Source organism: Cherax quadricarinatus, chromosome 7, assembly GCF_038502225.1.
Source record: "Cherax quadricarinatus isolate ZL_2023a chromosome 7, ASM3850222v1, whole genome shotgun sequence".
Taxonomy (NCBI): domain Eukaryota; kingdom Metazoa; phylum Arthropoda; class Malacostraca; order Decapoda; family Parastacidae; genus Cherax; species Cherax quadricarinatus.
Window position 1 is genome coordinate 58,861,850 of NC_091298.1, and position 12,825 is coordinate 58,874,674.

General features: G+C 36.6%; 1 protein-coding gene across 4 annotated transcripts in view; it reads left to right on the plus strand.

The window, feature by feature from the left end:
- The window catches only part of LOC128687047 (multidrug resistance-associated protein 1-like), a 95,258-nt gene that overhangs the window by 72,842 nt on the left and 9,591 nt on the right, over positions 1-12,825 (plus strand). For all 4 annotated transcript variants that reach the window (XM_070082528.1, XM_070082526.1, XM_070082530.1 and 1 more), the window contains exons 23-29: positions 926-1,146; positions 1,529-1,709; positions 1,918-2,026; positions 7,013-7,139; positions 8,512-8,601; positions 9,602-9,760; positions 10,628-10,786. In XM_070082528.1, coding sequence (XP_069938629.1) covers positions 926-1,146; positions 1,529-1,709; positions 1,918-2,026; positions 7,013-7,139; positions 8,512-8,601; positions 9,602-9,760; positions 10,628-10,786 — 1,046 coding nt within the window. The remainder of the gene's footprint in view (positions 1-925; positions 1,147-1,528; positions 1,710-1,917; positions 2,027-7,012; positions 7,140-8,511; positions 8,602-9,601; positions 9,761-10,627; positions 10,787-12,825) is intronic.

Genomic DNA, 12,825 nt, shown 5'->3' on the forward strand with positions numbered 1-12,825 from the left:
ATTGCTTCACCACACTCTTAACCTCTCTCTTTTTCTCCATATACTCTTCCCTCCTTGCATCACTTCTACTTTGTAAAAACTTCTCATATGCTAACTTTTTCTCCCTTACTACTCTCTTTACATCATCATTCCACCAATCGCTCCTCTTCCCTCCCGCACCCACTGTCCTGTAACCACAAACTTCTGCTGAACACTCTAACACTACATTTTTAAACCTACCCCATACCTCTTCGACCCCATTGCCTATGCTCTCATTAGCCCATCTATCCTCCAATAGCTGTTTATATCTTACCCTAACTGCCTCCTCTTTTAGTTATTATTATTATTATTATCTTAGTTTTCAGTTGACGAATGCCTAAGATTCTCTCAGCTACTTGAATCTATCATAAATTCCTACAGTAATTAGCTTCTTTTAGCATTTAGGTTAATTAAAGTATATTAGAGGGTGTTGAATTAGACACATGTGCAACTCTTGGGTATCTTTATTGTGGAAACGTTTCGCCACACAGTGGCTTCATCAGTCCATACAAAGGAGAAACTTGAAGAACAGGAGGAGAATGAGGTAATCAGTCCCTCAGCCATTCATCTACAATATTAGAGTGTCATAGTCTTCACAAGCCTTTTTTACATAACTTCAGAAAAGGATCATGTTTGATCAGTGAAATAAAAAAAAGTACCTGTGTTGGCATTGGCATTTGAAAATTCATTTTACTTTGAGCATAAAAGACTTCATACACTTCAAACTTGATAATTTGGTCCATTCTTTACTATTATCAGATAGTTTTCTTCCTTTTTCTCTCACAATTTCAAAAGTTTAGGACAGACTAAAACATTGTCTAGATTCATCTGTAAATTTGAGTTGTGAATTGTTCCGGTATTGGTGCAGTATTGTGACTTATTCTTTAATTTTTCTTTTTTATTGCAGGTTTATTTTACTACATAGCATCAGTTTTGCTATGGATAGGATGTATGAGAGCTGGGCGAGACATTCATCGGAAGCTCCTGGATAGTGTCTTACATTTCCCAATGAGCTTTTTTGACACTAATCCTAGTGGACGTATCATGAATCGCCTCAGTAAAGATATAGACATCCTTGACAGTTTGCTGCCTGTGCTCATTACACATGGATTATTACTCTTATCTCAGGTAAGATAGAATTCTTGTCACTAACAATTCACATCTCAGTCTTTGAAATTTCTGTGCAATTGTTGGAATTCTTCATCCCCTCTTTGTCTCATAAAGCAGTGTGTGTCTATCCTCTTTCATTGATAAACCACACTTCATCTTGTATTTTGTGGTCTTTGAATACAAGAATAAGTTATAATTTGATGGATGGAACAATTCACAGCTAACCCACAAATGTGGGATGAAGCCTGGTCAGCATTTCACTCACATGATAATGGTTCAAGGTACAAATACAAATACAGTTTTATTTCTTGTAAAATGGACTGAAACTTTGTCTAGGTTTTCTCTCCAGTTTGTTGGTTGTGGATGTTTTTTTTTGTTTACTGATTCATTTATCTCACAGGTTATCACAACATTGATCGTGATTATTGCCTCAACACCATTTATTGTGGTTGTGGTTCTTCCCGTCATGGTGCTATACTATTTTATCCTGATTGTCTATATTTCAACCACTAGACAACTCAAGCGGATAGAATCTGTTTCTAAATCCCCTATCTACTCACATTTTGGAGAGTGTGTTCAAGGTATGTCCTATGGTTATCAACAACTAAAGCAGGAGGTATATTTTATGGTTAATGAGACTTCAATGATTTTATTTACATTTAACATATGCGCAGCTATATTAAATTTTTTTTTTGATAAGCGTGCAATTTTATGTAACTTTATGGTTAATAAAAGTTTTAAAGTGTTGCCTTTATGTTTCTTTAAATGTTTAAATGAATTTTATTTCAGGTGTCTCCATTATTCGGGCATTTAAAAAAGAAGACAATTTTATTCATGCAGCCCACAAAAAAATTGATTATTTTGTCCAAGCTTTCTTAGCCAATTTGGCTTGTAACAGGTCAGTTTTCAAATTTATAACTAATTAAAACTCTAGATTCTTGCATAAATTCTCATTTTATTTCTGCCTGATCTTTCAGTTTTCACAATGGCTTAGCTCTTCTCACCCTAATTGCAAATGTAGCTAACAGATCTACTTCATAAATGTTTGTAATGTTTTTACACACACACTTGTTATACTCTGGATGATTTTAGTAGATAATACACTAATAATCAAAGCTATCCATGCCCTGTTTAGAGATTAATTTTACATGGGTGCAGGATATTTTTTAAACTCAATATATTGAATCATTTTTATATATGCACACTTGTATACACTTCTTTCTTTCAACACACCAACCGTATCCCATTGAGGCGGGGTGGCCCAAAAGGAAAAATGAAAGTTTCTCCTTTTACATTTAGTAATATATACAGGAGAAGGGGTTACTAGCCACTTGCTTCTGGCATTTTAGCTGCCTCTTACAACATGCATGACTTATGAAGAAAGAATTCTGTTCCACTTCCCCATGGAGGTAAGAGGAAATAAACAAGAACAAGAACTAGTAAGAAAATAGAAGAAAACCCAGAGGGGTGTGTGTGTGTATATATATGCTTGTACATGTATGTGTAGTGTGACCTAAGTGTAAGTAGAAGTAGCAAGACGTACCTGAAACCTTGCATGTTTGAGACAGAAAAATGGACACCAGCAATCCTACCATCATGTAAAACAATTACAGGCTTTCGTTTTACACTCACTTGGCAGGACAGTAGTACCTCCCTGGGCGGTTGCTGTCTATCAACCTACTACCTAAAACTTGTATACACACACTTCTTTCTTCTTCTTTCAACGTACCAGCCGTATCCCACTGAGGTGGGGTGGCCCAAAAGAAAAAAACTGAAGTTTCTCCTTTTAAATTTAGTAATATATACAGGAGAAGGGGTTACTAGCCCCTTGCTCCCGGCATTTTAGTCGCCTCTTACGACACGCATGGCTTACAGAGGAAGAATTCTGTTCCACTTCCCCATGGAGATAAGAGGAAATAAACAAGAACAAGAATTAGAAAGAAAATAGAAGAAAACCCAGAGGGGTGTGTATATATATGCTTGTACATGTATGTTTAGTGTAACCTAAGTGTAAGTAGAAGTAGCAAGACTTACCTGTAATCTTGCATATTTATGAGACAGACAAAAGACACCAGCAATCCTACCATCATGTAAAACAATTACAGGCTTTCGTTTTACACTCACTTGGCAGGACGGTAGTACCTCCCTGGGCGGTTGCTGTCTACCAACCTACTACCTATACACACACTAATAATAATAAAATGATTATCCCATTGTGTGCTTCTTATTTTAAGGTAGGGTGACCCAAAGGAGGAAGCCTCTTGTATTCCAATTTTCTTACCAGATAATGTTTAGTCTTCAAAACATGAAAAATCATTTTAAAGTTGCTATTTACCTTGATTTACTTTTTGTGCTATATTTGTCTATTGCAAGTGTTTAGTCATTGTTATATAACTCACTGTTCTTTAACTGGTCACATGTGATGCTAGTTTTCTCCCTCTTTAATCTTTTCACTGTCCAGACTCCCAAAATTAATATTGTTTTCAGTGTCCACTTATGAAAAAAATTCTTTTGAAATGGTAGAGAATCTTTTCTGTAGGTAATGACACCAAAAATATGAAATTTGATGTAAAGTTAGCAGCTTCTGTGTAGTTTACACATTTGCAATTTCACCCACTTTGAGTACTATTTTATGCCAATTCCATTGGTCCATTTGTCTAAATTCTTAGCTATTTTGCTAGTATGCCTTCTGTTCTTTTGATTGAGCACAAGAAACTACCCATTCAACTATTGCAACTACCCAATAAAGTGCACAGAATTCGGCAGTTTGTCCAATTTTACACAAAATTTAAAAAATACCAATTTAAAAATGAAATCCATAATAAAAAAAAACATTCCTGGCACTAAACCAACATTTCCTCAGTTCATTAATCCTCTCCTATTTTATGATTGCCTCCCAGACATGATTAGTCATGGTTTATAGCATCCCAGTAATTGAAATCTGACCTATTAAAAACTCATAAAACAGACTGGAGGGTGTAGGGAAATGCCTTATGCATCCTCAAAATTTGCTGATGACACCAAAATAGGCCGTCCAATTCATTCTATTGAGGACGTTAGTGCACTCCATTAGTGCACAGAGGGAAAATTCCTAGGTATCCACCTTGACAGTAGCCTTGAGTTCCGAACATACATACAACAAATCACCAAGAAAATCTCCAAGACTGTAGGCATAATATCAGAGATAAGGTACTATGTTCAACAATCAGCTCTCCTGGCACTGTACCATACACTCATATACCATACACTCATATCTTACATATGGAATTTGTGCATGGGGATCAACAACATCCAGTCACCTAAAACACCTCATTACCCAGCAAAAGGCAGCAGTAAGAATGATAATGAATTCCCACTCACGCCAGCACACTCCACCAATTTTCAAAAGTCTGAATCTGCTCACCATTAAGAACATCCATACTTATTCATGTGCCTACTACATACACAGAACAATACACACTAATATAAACCCTCCACTCAAACTTCTCCCCACCAACTTAAACACCAACACATGACCACAACACAAGACACAGATCTCTTTTTGATATACCTCGTGTCCTTATCACACTGTAAAAACTCTATGCACATAAAGGGCCCTAAAATATGGAATTCATTACCAGAAGACATTAAAGTAACCCAGTCTGAAAATCAGTTTAAGACTCTTCTCAAAAGCCATTTAATCACCCTAGACTAAATGCTAAATACTCAGTACACACATACTCACCTATGTACTTCCACATCATAACTTCAGCAATCACTTTGAACCTTTTATCCATTGTTGACAGGAATATAATTGAACCATTGTTTTCCACAAAAAGCATTTTAGACTATATGAATATATCCTTTGTCTTATACAAATTTAATTCACTTATAGTTAATAATCTACTGTTCAACTATGGAATAATTACTGTCCTACTGTACAACTATGATAAAATCCTTAGTGTTAAGTAGTCTGTAAGCCAATAATGTTAAGTTGGCCCATAATGCCTAGGCATAATAGAGGCTCTCTTTGCATTGCAACCCACTATTGTAAATATAAAATCTCAATGTACTGTTTGCAAAGACATAAAATAAATAAATAAATAAATAAAATAAATAAATTTGAATAGACTGATGCAGTGGTCGGAGAAGTGGCAGATGCAGTTTAATATAGACAAATGCAAAGTTCTAAATGTTGGACAGGACAATAACCATGCCAGTTATAAACTGAATAGTGTAGATCTTAATACTACTGATTGCAAAAAAGGATTTAGGAGTTCTGGTTAGTAGTAATCTAAATCCAAGACAACAGTGCATAAGTGTTCACAATAAAGCTAACAGAATCCTTGGCTTCATATCAAGAAGTATAAATAATAGAAGTCCTCAGGTTATTCTTCAACATTATATATCCTTGGTTAGGCCTCATTTAGATTAGCTGCACAGTTCTGGTCACCATATTACAGAATGGATATAAATGCACTGGAAAACGTACAGAGGAGGATGACAAAGCTCATCCCATGTATCAGAAATCTTCCCTATGAGAATAGACTGAGGGCCCTGAATCTGTACTCTCTAGAAGAGGGCCCTGAATCTGTACTCTCTAGAAAGGCATAGAATTAGGGGGGATATGATTGAGGTGTATAAATGGAGAACAGGAATAAATAAAGGGGATGTAAATAGCGTGCTGAAAATATCCAGCCAAGACAGAACTCGCAGCAATGCTTTCAAGTTGGAAAAGTTCAGATTCAGGAAGGACATAGGAAAGCACTGGTTTGTTAGTAGAGTTGTGGATGAGTGGAACAAACTCCCGAGTGCCATCATAGAAGCTAAGACCTTGTGAAGTTTTAAAAATAGGTTGGATAAATACATGAGTGGGTGTGGGTGGGAGTTGGACCTGACTAGCTTGGGCTACTAGGTCTGGTGCTGTGCTCCTTCCTTAAGTGGAAGTGACCTGACTAGGTGGTCATTGTTATAGGCCGGGGGGTGGCATGGACCTGCTTCGCATGGGTCACTAGGCCTCTTGCAGTGTTCCTTCTTTCTTATGTTCTCAAAAATTAAATATTGTGCTACGTTGAACTCAATTTTAAGCTATTTCCATTTCTGACACCAACCAAAGTCATCTTTATTTCAGTAGTATATCTTCCATTCTATCAAATGATACCAAGAAACAGCCAATAAAACTTTAAAAACCATCCAAGAAAACACCTCAAATTTGCTATTTTAAACCTTACACAAAGTCAGAGTTGTTTTTCCCATCATGTATCCCTGGGGCATGATTTTTTTTTTTATACTATGCACACTTGCCATACAGACCTATTCTCTCATATCGAGGCGAAATTTTACCGCTTATAGCTTATCTAAGTGAGTTGAGCTCATGGTGTAGAACTATGTGAGGGACCCTAGCCTTAGTGACAAAGTTCTCCGGGATGACCACTGAAAGGGTTAAGATTAACTTGCCTCAATACACAGAACACCGTTAGGTAAAGTAAGCTTATTCACTGAAAAAGAACATCATTTACAAACTAATAAAAAAATATTAAACATATGAACATCACTCAAAGAACTCTGAGCCTCCTACCATGATGGATAGCTTACCATCATCATGTGCTGTAACATCCTGGATAAATCATTGTAAATAGATAAGCTGCTTGTTATTGGTGTGTTTTTTTTTTTCTTCCAGGCCATTTTTCTGTTTTTTACAGTCATTCAATTCATCATAAACCAGCCCCACTCTCCATGTACTTTTCCTTGTGAGTGGTTGATTATGATTCAAGATGTGAGATGATTGGCTAATTGAGCATCTGCTGTGATAATAGTTATTAATTGTACATTGAATCTGTTCTCTATGGCTTGAACTCACAACCTAAATATGAAGTGTCTAACCTTTTTAATTTATTCACTTCAGATGGTTAGGTGTACGGTTGGAATTTATTGGCAGCATCATCACATTCGCTGCTGCTGTCTTTGCTGTTGCTGGTCGGGGCTCAATCAGCTCAGGCATTGTTGGTTTGTCTGTAAATTATGCTCTTAATGTAAGTAAGAACCGTATAACTATTGGTTATTATGTTTATTTGAAGCTGTTTCCAGACATCATGTACAGGTCGGCTATCACTAATCCGGCATCATTGAGACCTGTAGTTTGCCGGATTAGCGAGTTTGCCGGATTATAGAGTGGTTAGGTTAGAATACACTTAATTAACCTATCAGCAGTGGCATGCAGAGGGGGGGGGGCAAAGAGGCGATGGCCCCAGGCATCCAAATGGGGAAGGCATCCAATTAAAGAGAGAAATAAAATAGTGATTTGGAGCATTCAATCAAGGAGTCTTTGGGGCATACAATCAAGGAGTTGGCCCTGGGCATCACTAGACCTCTTCATGCCACTGCCTATCAGTAGATATAGACTCTGCTACATCTTGCTCATTTTCATCACTGCTGTCTCCTACACTGGCTTGCTGCTGTGGATTTACAACCATCTGCACAATTTCTGAGTCAGTATAATGATATTTGAGTCAGTATAATGATTTGAGTCAGTATAATAATGAAATTTGAAATTATGCTAGCTGTAATTGGTGCTGAATTACTGATGAAACCCAGATGACTGATTGCCGGATTACTACTTGTGGCCGACCTGTAATAGGTTTTGTCAATATTAAGAGTGAATTTGTTGGTAGTCATCCATGTAGGTATTTTTAGGAGCTCATCATTAATAGTGTCATTGATAGAAGTTGGATTTCAGTGGGAGACAGCAAAAGTTGTCTACTAATAGAACAGGTTCAGGGAGACAAGATGCATTGGGAAGATCATTGATGTATATGAGGAAGAGCAAAGGACCAAGGATACTGCCCAGAGGCACTCCTGTGTTGACATTCAGAGTTGACGAGGTTACGCCATTGATGGAGACATACTCATGTCTGCAGCAAGATGTTGTGGTCTGCTGTAACAAAATCTTGTTTAGGTCCATTAGATATTCATTATTTTCTCAGAAGGAATAGATTAGTCCAATCATTTTAATTATAGCATCATTGGTACTCTTACTGAGCCTGAAACCAAACTGGTAGTGGTTTAGAATATTATGTTTGGATATGAATTCATTATTTATTTATATACAGTATTATTTAAAAAATTTAAATAATCATATTAATTGATGATCCAATGTCTGTTGGATCATCACTTTTGAAGATTGGGATAATTCCTGCCAACTTTATTAGAGGTTTTGGTGTCTAGTGATTTATTGAATAATGATGCAATAGGTAGTGTAGTACATGAGCAGTTTTTTTTTTTTAACATTACCAGTGTAGTATTTGCTTTGTCCCCTGTTTTGTTTTTTAATTAATTTATATATACAGTTCAGATTTATTATGCATATTTTCTCTCATATTACCTTTTGCCATTTTCTCCCGTTAGATAACTGTAACTCTCAACTTTCTGGTGAGAATGTGCTCAGAGATAGAAGCCAACATTGTATCTGTTGAGAGGATTAAAGAATACATTGAGGTATGTCTCTTAGTCACATCTTTATTGTTTCTTCTTAAAGATTATGAGTATCTTCTTTGCATGAGTCATAAGTTTCAGTGTAATCTTTATAATTTTTGTGATCACTGATAAATTTTAACAGAAATTTGTCGTTGTCTTTGCTGCCAAGGTTTAATAAGTAGAAATTTTGGAGTTTAGTATTTATTCATAACTTTCTGTGCATATACTGTACAATGTGTTTAGCCACTAATTAATTGTAATCTATGAAGTCACCTATCCTCCTGTGTAGGCATCTTTTTATTTGTAATAAATGTTTTTTATTGTGTAATCTCACTACTCAGTATTTTTTTCAAGGGAAAGCACTAAGCCCTTAGGAATCACTCTGTACCTGGGGGAAATGGAGAAAATCTGGTTTGATCCAAGAAAAGGAAGGGTATATTCAGTTTTTTTAGGATCAAGAGGCCTTCATTGGCATCAAGGCACCCTCCTTCCTGTGAAGGGTTGCTAGTCAGTATGTTACTAGTGTTCATGTATTTGTCTTCAGTTAATAAGCTTTCCCATAGAAGGGAACCACTGACTTAAATGATTGACTCCTCCCTATAGACTGACCCACCCTGTAAAGACCAATTTAAGACCAACCAGGGAAATGATCCACAAGTGTCTGCAGTTCTTATATTCACTCGTATTTTTTGTTGATACTGAATACATAGAAATTTTAATGCAACTGTACTTCAAAATTTAGTCCTAATTTTTTTTAAGTATCTTTGCCATAAACACTTTGATAGGCTGTTAGTAAGTGTATTTAGGTATAGGTACACATAAGAACAGTTATCATACATAGTGTAAATTACCTAGGATAACCCCCCAAAAAAGTCAAAGTAACTTATTTCCAATGGGGTCCTTATTCCTATTGTCATTATTCAAACCATTTTTGGTATTCAGCAAAAGTTTCTTCTAGGAAATTTTAAACACTTAATCCTCCACTAACTTAGTGTATGTGTATAAATATATTTCCCAACAGGAAGATCATGAAGCACCATGGGATGTTAAGCAATGCACTCCACCAAAGTCATGGCCAGAGAATGGCTGCATTGTATTTTCCAACTACCAAACCAGATACCGCCCAGGTCTAGAACTGGTGTTGAAGGGTATCACTTGTACCATTAATCCTGGAGAAAAGGTATAAATACTGTTAAAATGTTTTGGTGTAATTGGATCTGATAGCATTATCAAGATTTTCTTTTTTGTTTTTAAATATTTATATATTGATCTTTTCTGAGGATAGTATCCATTTTCTATGATTAAAATAATCCATGCTACATTTTCTTTAGTCTGTAGTTACATAATGTATGTATTAATTATCCATTTATCTAACTCATAAAATCCACAAGGTCTGCATCCTACATGTACCTGGGTTTGTCATTTGCTTCACATATGTACTTCCTTTCCTTCTTTCTTTCAACACACCGGCCGTATCCCACTGAGGCGGGGTGGCCCAAAAGGAAAAATGAAAGTTTCTCCTTTTACATTTAGTAATATATACAGGAGAAGGGGTTACTAGCCCCTTGCTCCCGGCATTTTAGTCGCCTCTTACAACACGCATGGCTTACGGAGGAAGAATTCTTTTCCATTTCCCCATGGAGGATGTACTTCCTTTGTTAATATATATTAGTACTCTTGGCCAGTTATTCTATTTCATACACAGTTTGTTGAAAGATTGCATATGTATTCTGCATAAGTGTAAATATTTAGATGTTTTCTATATTGCCTTCATGTCCTTTATAGGTATTTTCATGAACCATCTGCAATGCTAGCTTAAGATTCCATTCATTAGCATTTCTATGACAATACTGTACATATTTCTCTACTGTTTAGATTTATTTGTTTTTTTATTTCCTTACACCCACCTGTAGGTTTAAGATACAATACATTAGCTGTACCATGTGTAATGAAACATTTCCAACATCAGTAAGCTTGAATCCCTATATAAAACAGTATTATTGACTTGAATCAAAATAATCTACTAATTTAAACACATTGCTTGCAGGTTGGCATTGTGGGGAGGACAGGAGCTGGCAAGTCTTCTTTAACTCTTGCACTCTTTAGACTTATTGAGGCTCATAGTGGTTCAATTGACATAGATGGCATCAGGATTTCCAAAATGGGTCTCCATGAATTAAGAAGCTGCCTCACTATTATACCACAGGTACCTAAGGATATAGTTTAAATTGAAGCTAAAAAATATTTTTGTTGTTCATCTTGCATGCTAGTGACTCTTTTGGGGCTTAACCATGTTTTATTACATGTCAATACATTATCCTTGTACAGCATTAATAAAAAAATATTTGAATTTGAAAAAATGCTTATAACTTTTTATGAGAGCATTCATGCCTACAGCAGCTTATGCTTTCCATGTATATGGCTGGTTGATAAGTGAAAATTGCCAGCAGGTGCAAAAGAGCATTTTTTTTATTGTCAAATGCATCTAAAATGCCTGATAATGTGTTTGCACTATATAATTAGTGCTCAATACAGCTAGACAAAAATAAAGCGATAAAGAAAAGTAAAATAAATACAAAGTACATAAAATACTTATCTTAAAATATGGCACTAATTGCCCTTCCCTAGAAAAATGACAGGATGGATAATGAGAACCTTCAAAACTAGGGAGGCCAAGCCCATGATGACACTCTTCAGGTCACTTGTTCTATCTAGGCTGGAATATTGCTGCACACTAACATCACCTTTAAAGGCAGGTGAAATTGCTGACCTAGAAAATGCACAGAGAACCTTCACGGCGCGCATAACGGAGATAAAACACCTCAATTACTGGGAGCGCTTGAGGTTCCTGAACCTGTATTCCCTGGAACGCAGGCAGGAGAGATACATGATTATATACACCTTGAAAATCCTAGAGGGACTAGTACCGAACTTGCACACGAAAATCACTCACTACGAAAGCAAAAGACTTGGCAGACGATGCAACATCCCCCCAATGAAAAGCAGGGGTGTCACTAGCACGTTAAGAGACCATACAATAAGTGTCAGGGGCCCGAGACTGTTCAACTGCCTCCCAGCATACATAAGGGGGATTACCAACAGACCCCTGGCAGTCTTCAAGCTGGCACTGGACAAGCACCTAAAGCCGGTTCCTGATCAGCCGGGCTGTGGCTCGTATGTTGGTTTGCGTGCAGCCAGCAGTAACAGCCTGGTTGATCAGGCTCTGATCCACCAGGAGGCCTGGTCACAGACTGGGCCGTGGGGGCGTTGACCCCCGGAACTCTCTCCAGGTAAACTCCCTTACACAACTGTTGTGCGAAAATGGCGGAAAAGTGGTAAAAGCACCAAACATAATGAACAGTGGCTTAATTAAAAGACAGTGATACTGTGGAGCACCAAAAAGAGGGTGCCAAATATGTGAGGCTCTCCTGTACTTAACTGTGAGAGGTCCAAACAAAAGTCTGTGAAAATAATACTGTACAGTATACAAATAGTGGATGCTCTAGTGAAAAAGTATAGAGTATGCAGTTAAAATAAGTGCTTAGCTAAATCATTTTGGAAGATTATTATTTGGGCTCTCAAGTTTCTAATAAATAAAGGGTAATGTTGGATTAAATATACTACTATATTGTACTGGATTTTTTTTTTTTTTTTTAACATGTCAGCCATTTCCCATTGAGGCATGGTGACCCAAAAAGAAAAAAAGAAAGAAAAAGAACTTTCATCATCATTCAACACTGTCACCATCACACATACATAATTGCTGTCTTTGCAGAGCTCCTTAGATAGAACAGTTTAGATGTCCCTCCAAACAGCCAATATCCCAAACCCCTTCTTTAAAGTGCAAGCATTGTACTTCCCATTTCCAGGACTCAAGTCTGGCTAACTGGTTTCCCTGAATCCCTTCACAAAATATTACCCTGCTAACACTCCAGCAGCTTGTCAGGTCCTAAAAACCACTCGTCTACATTCACTCCTATCTAACACGCTCACGCATGCTTGCGTGCGTGTAATTGTTAAAGTAATTGCTATAACAAAATGCTTGAGGAAGGTTTTTATATGATTTTACATCTACTGTAACACCTTTAAAATTAATCATTTGGACTAGGAGTACATGGAGGATGGAAAGATAAGGCACTAATCACTTTAAAATAAACAGCTATAATGATTATGTAAATTATATTTACAGTTTATAGAAAGTTTTATAAAGGACTTAGTGTTTTACTAACTGTTAAATTGGATGAT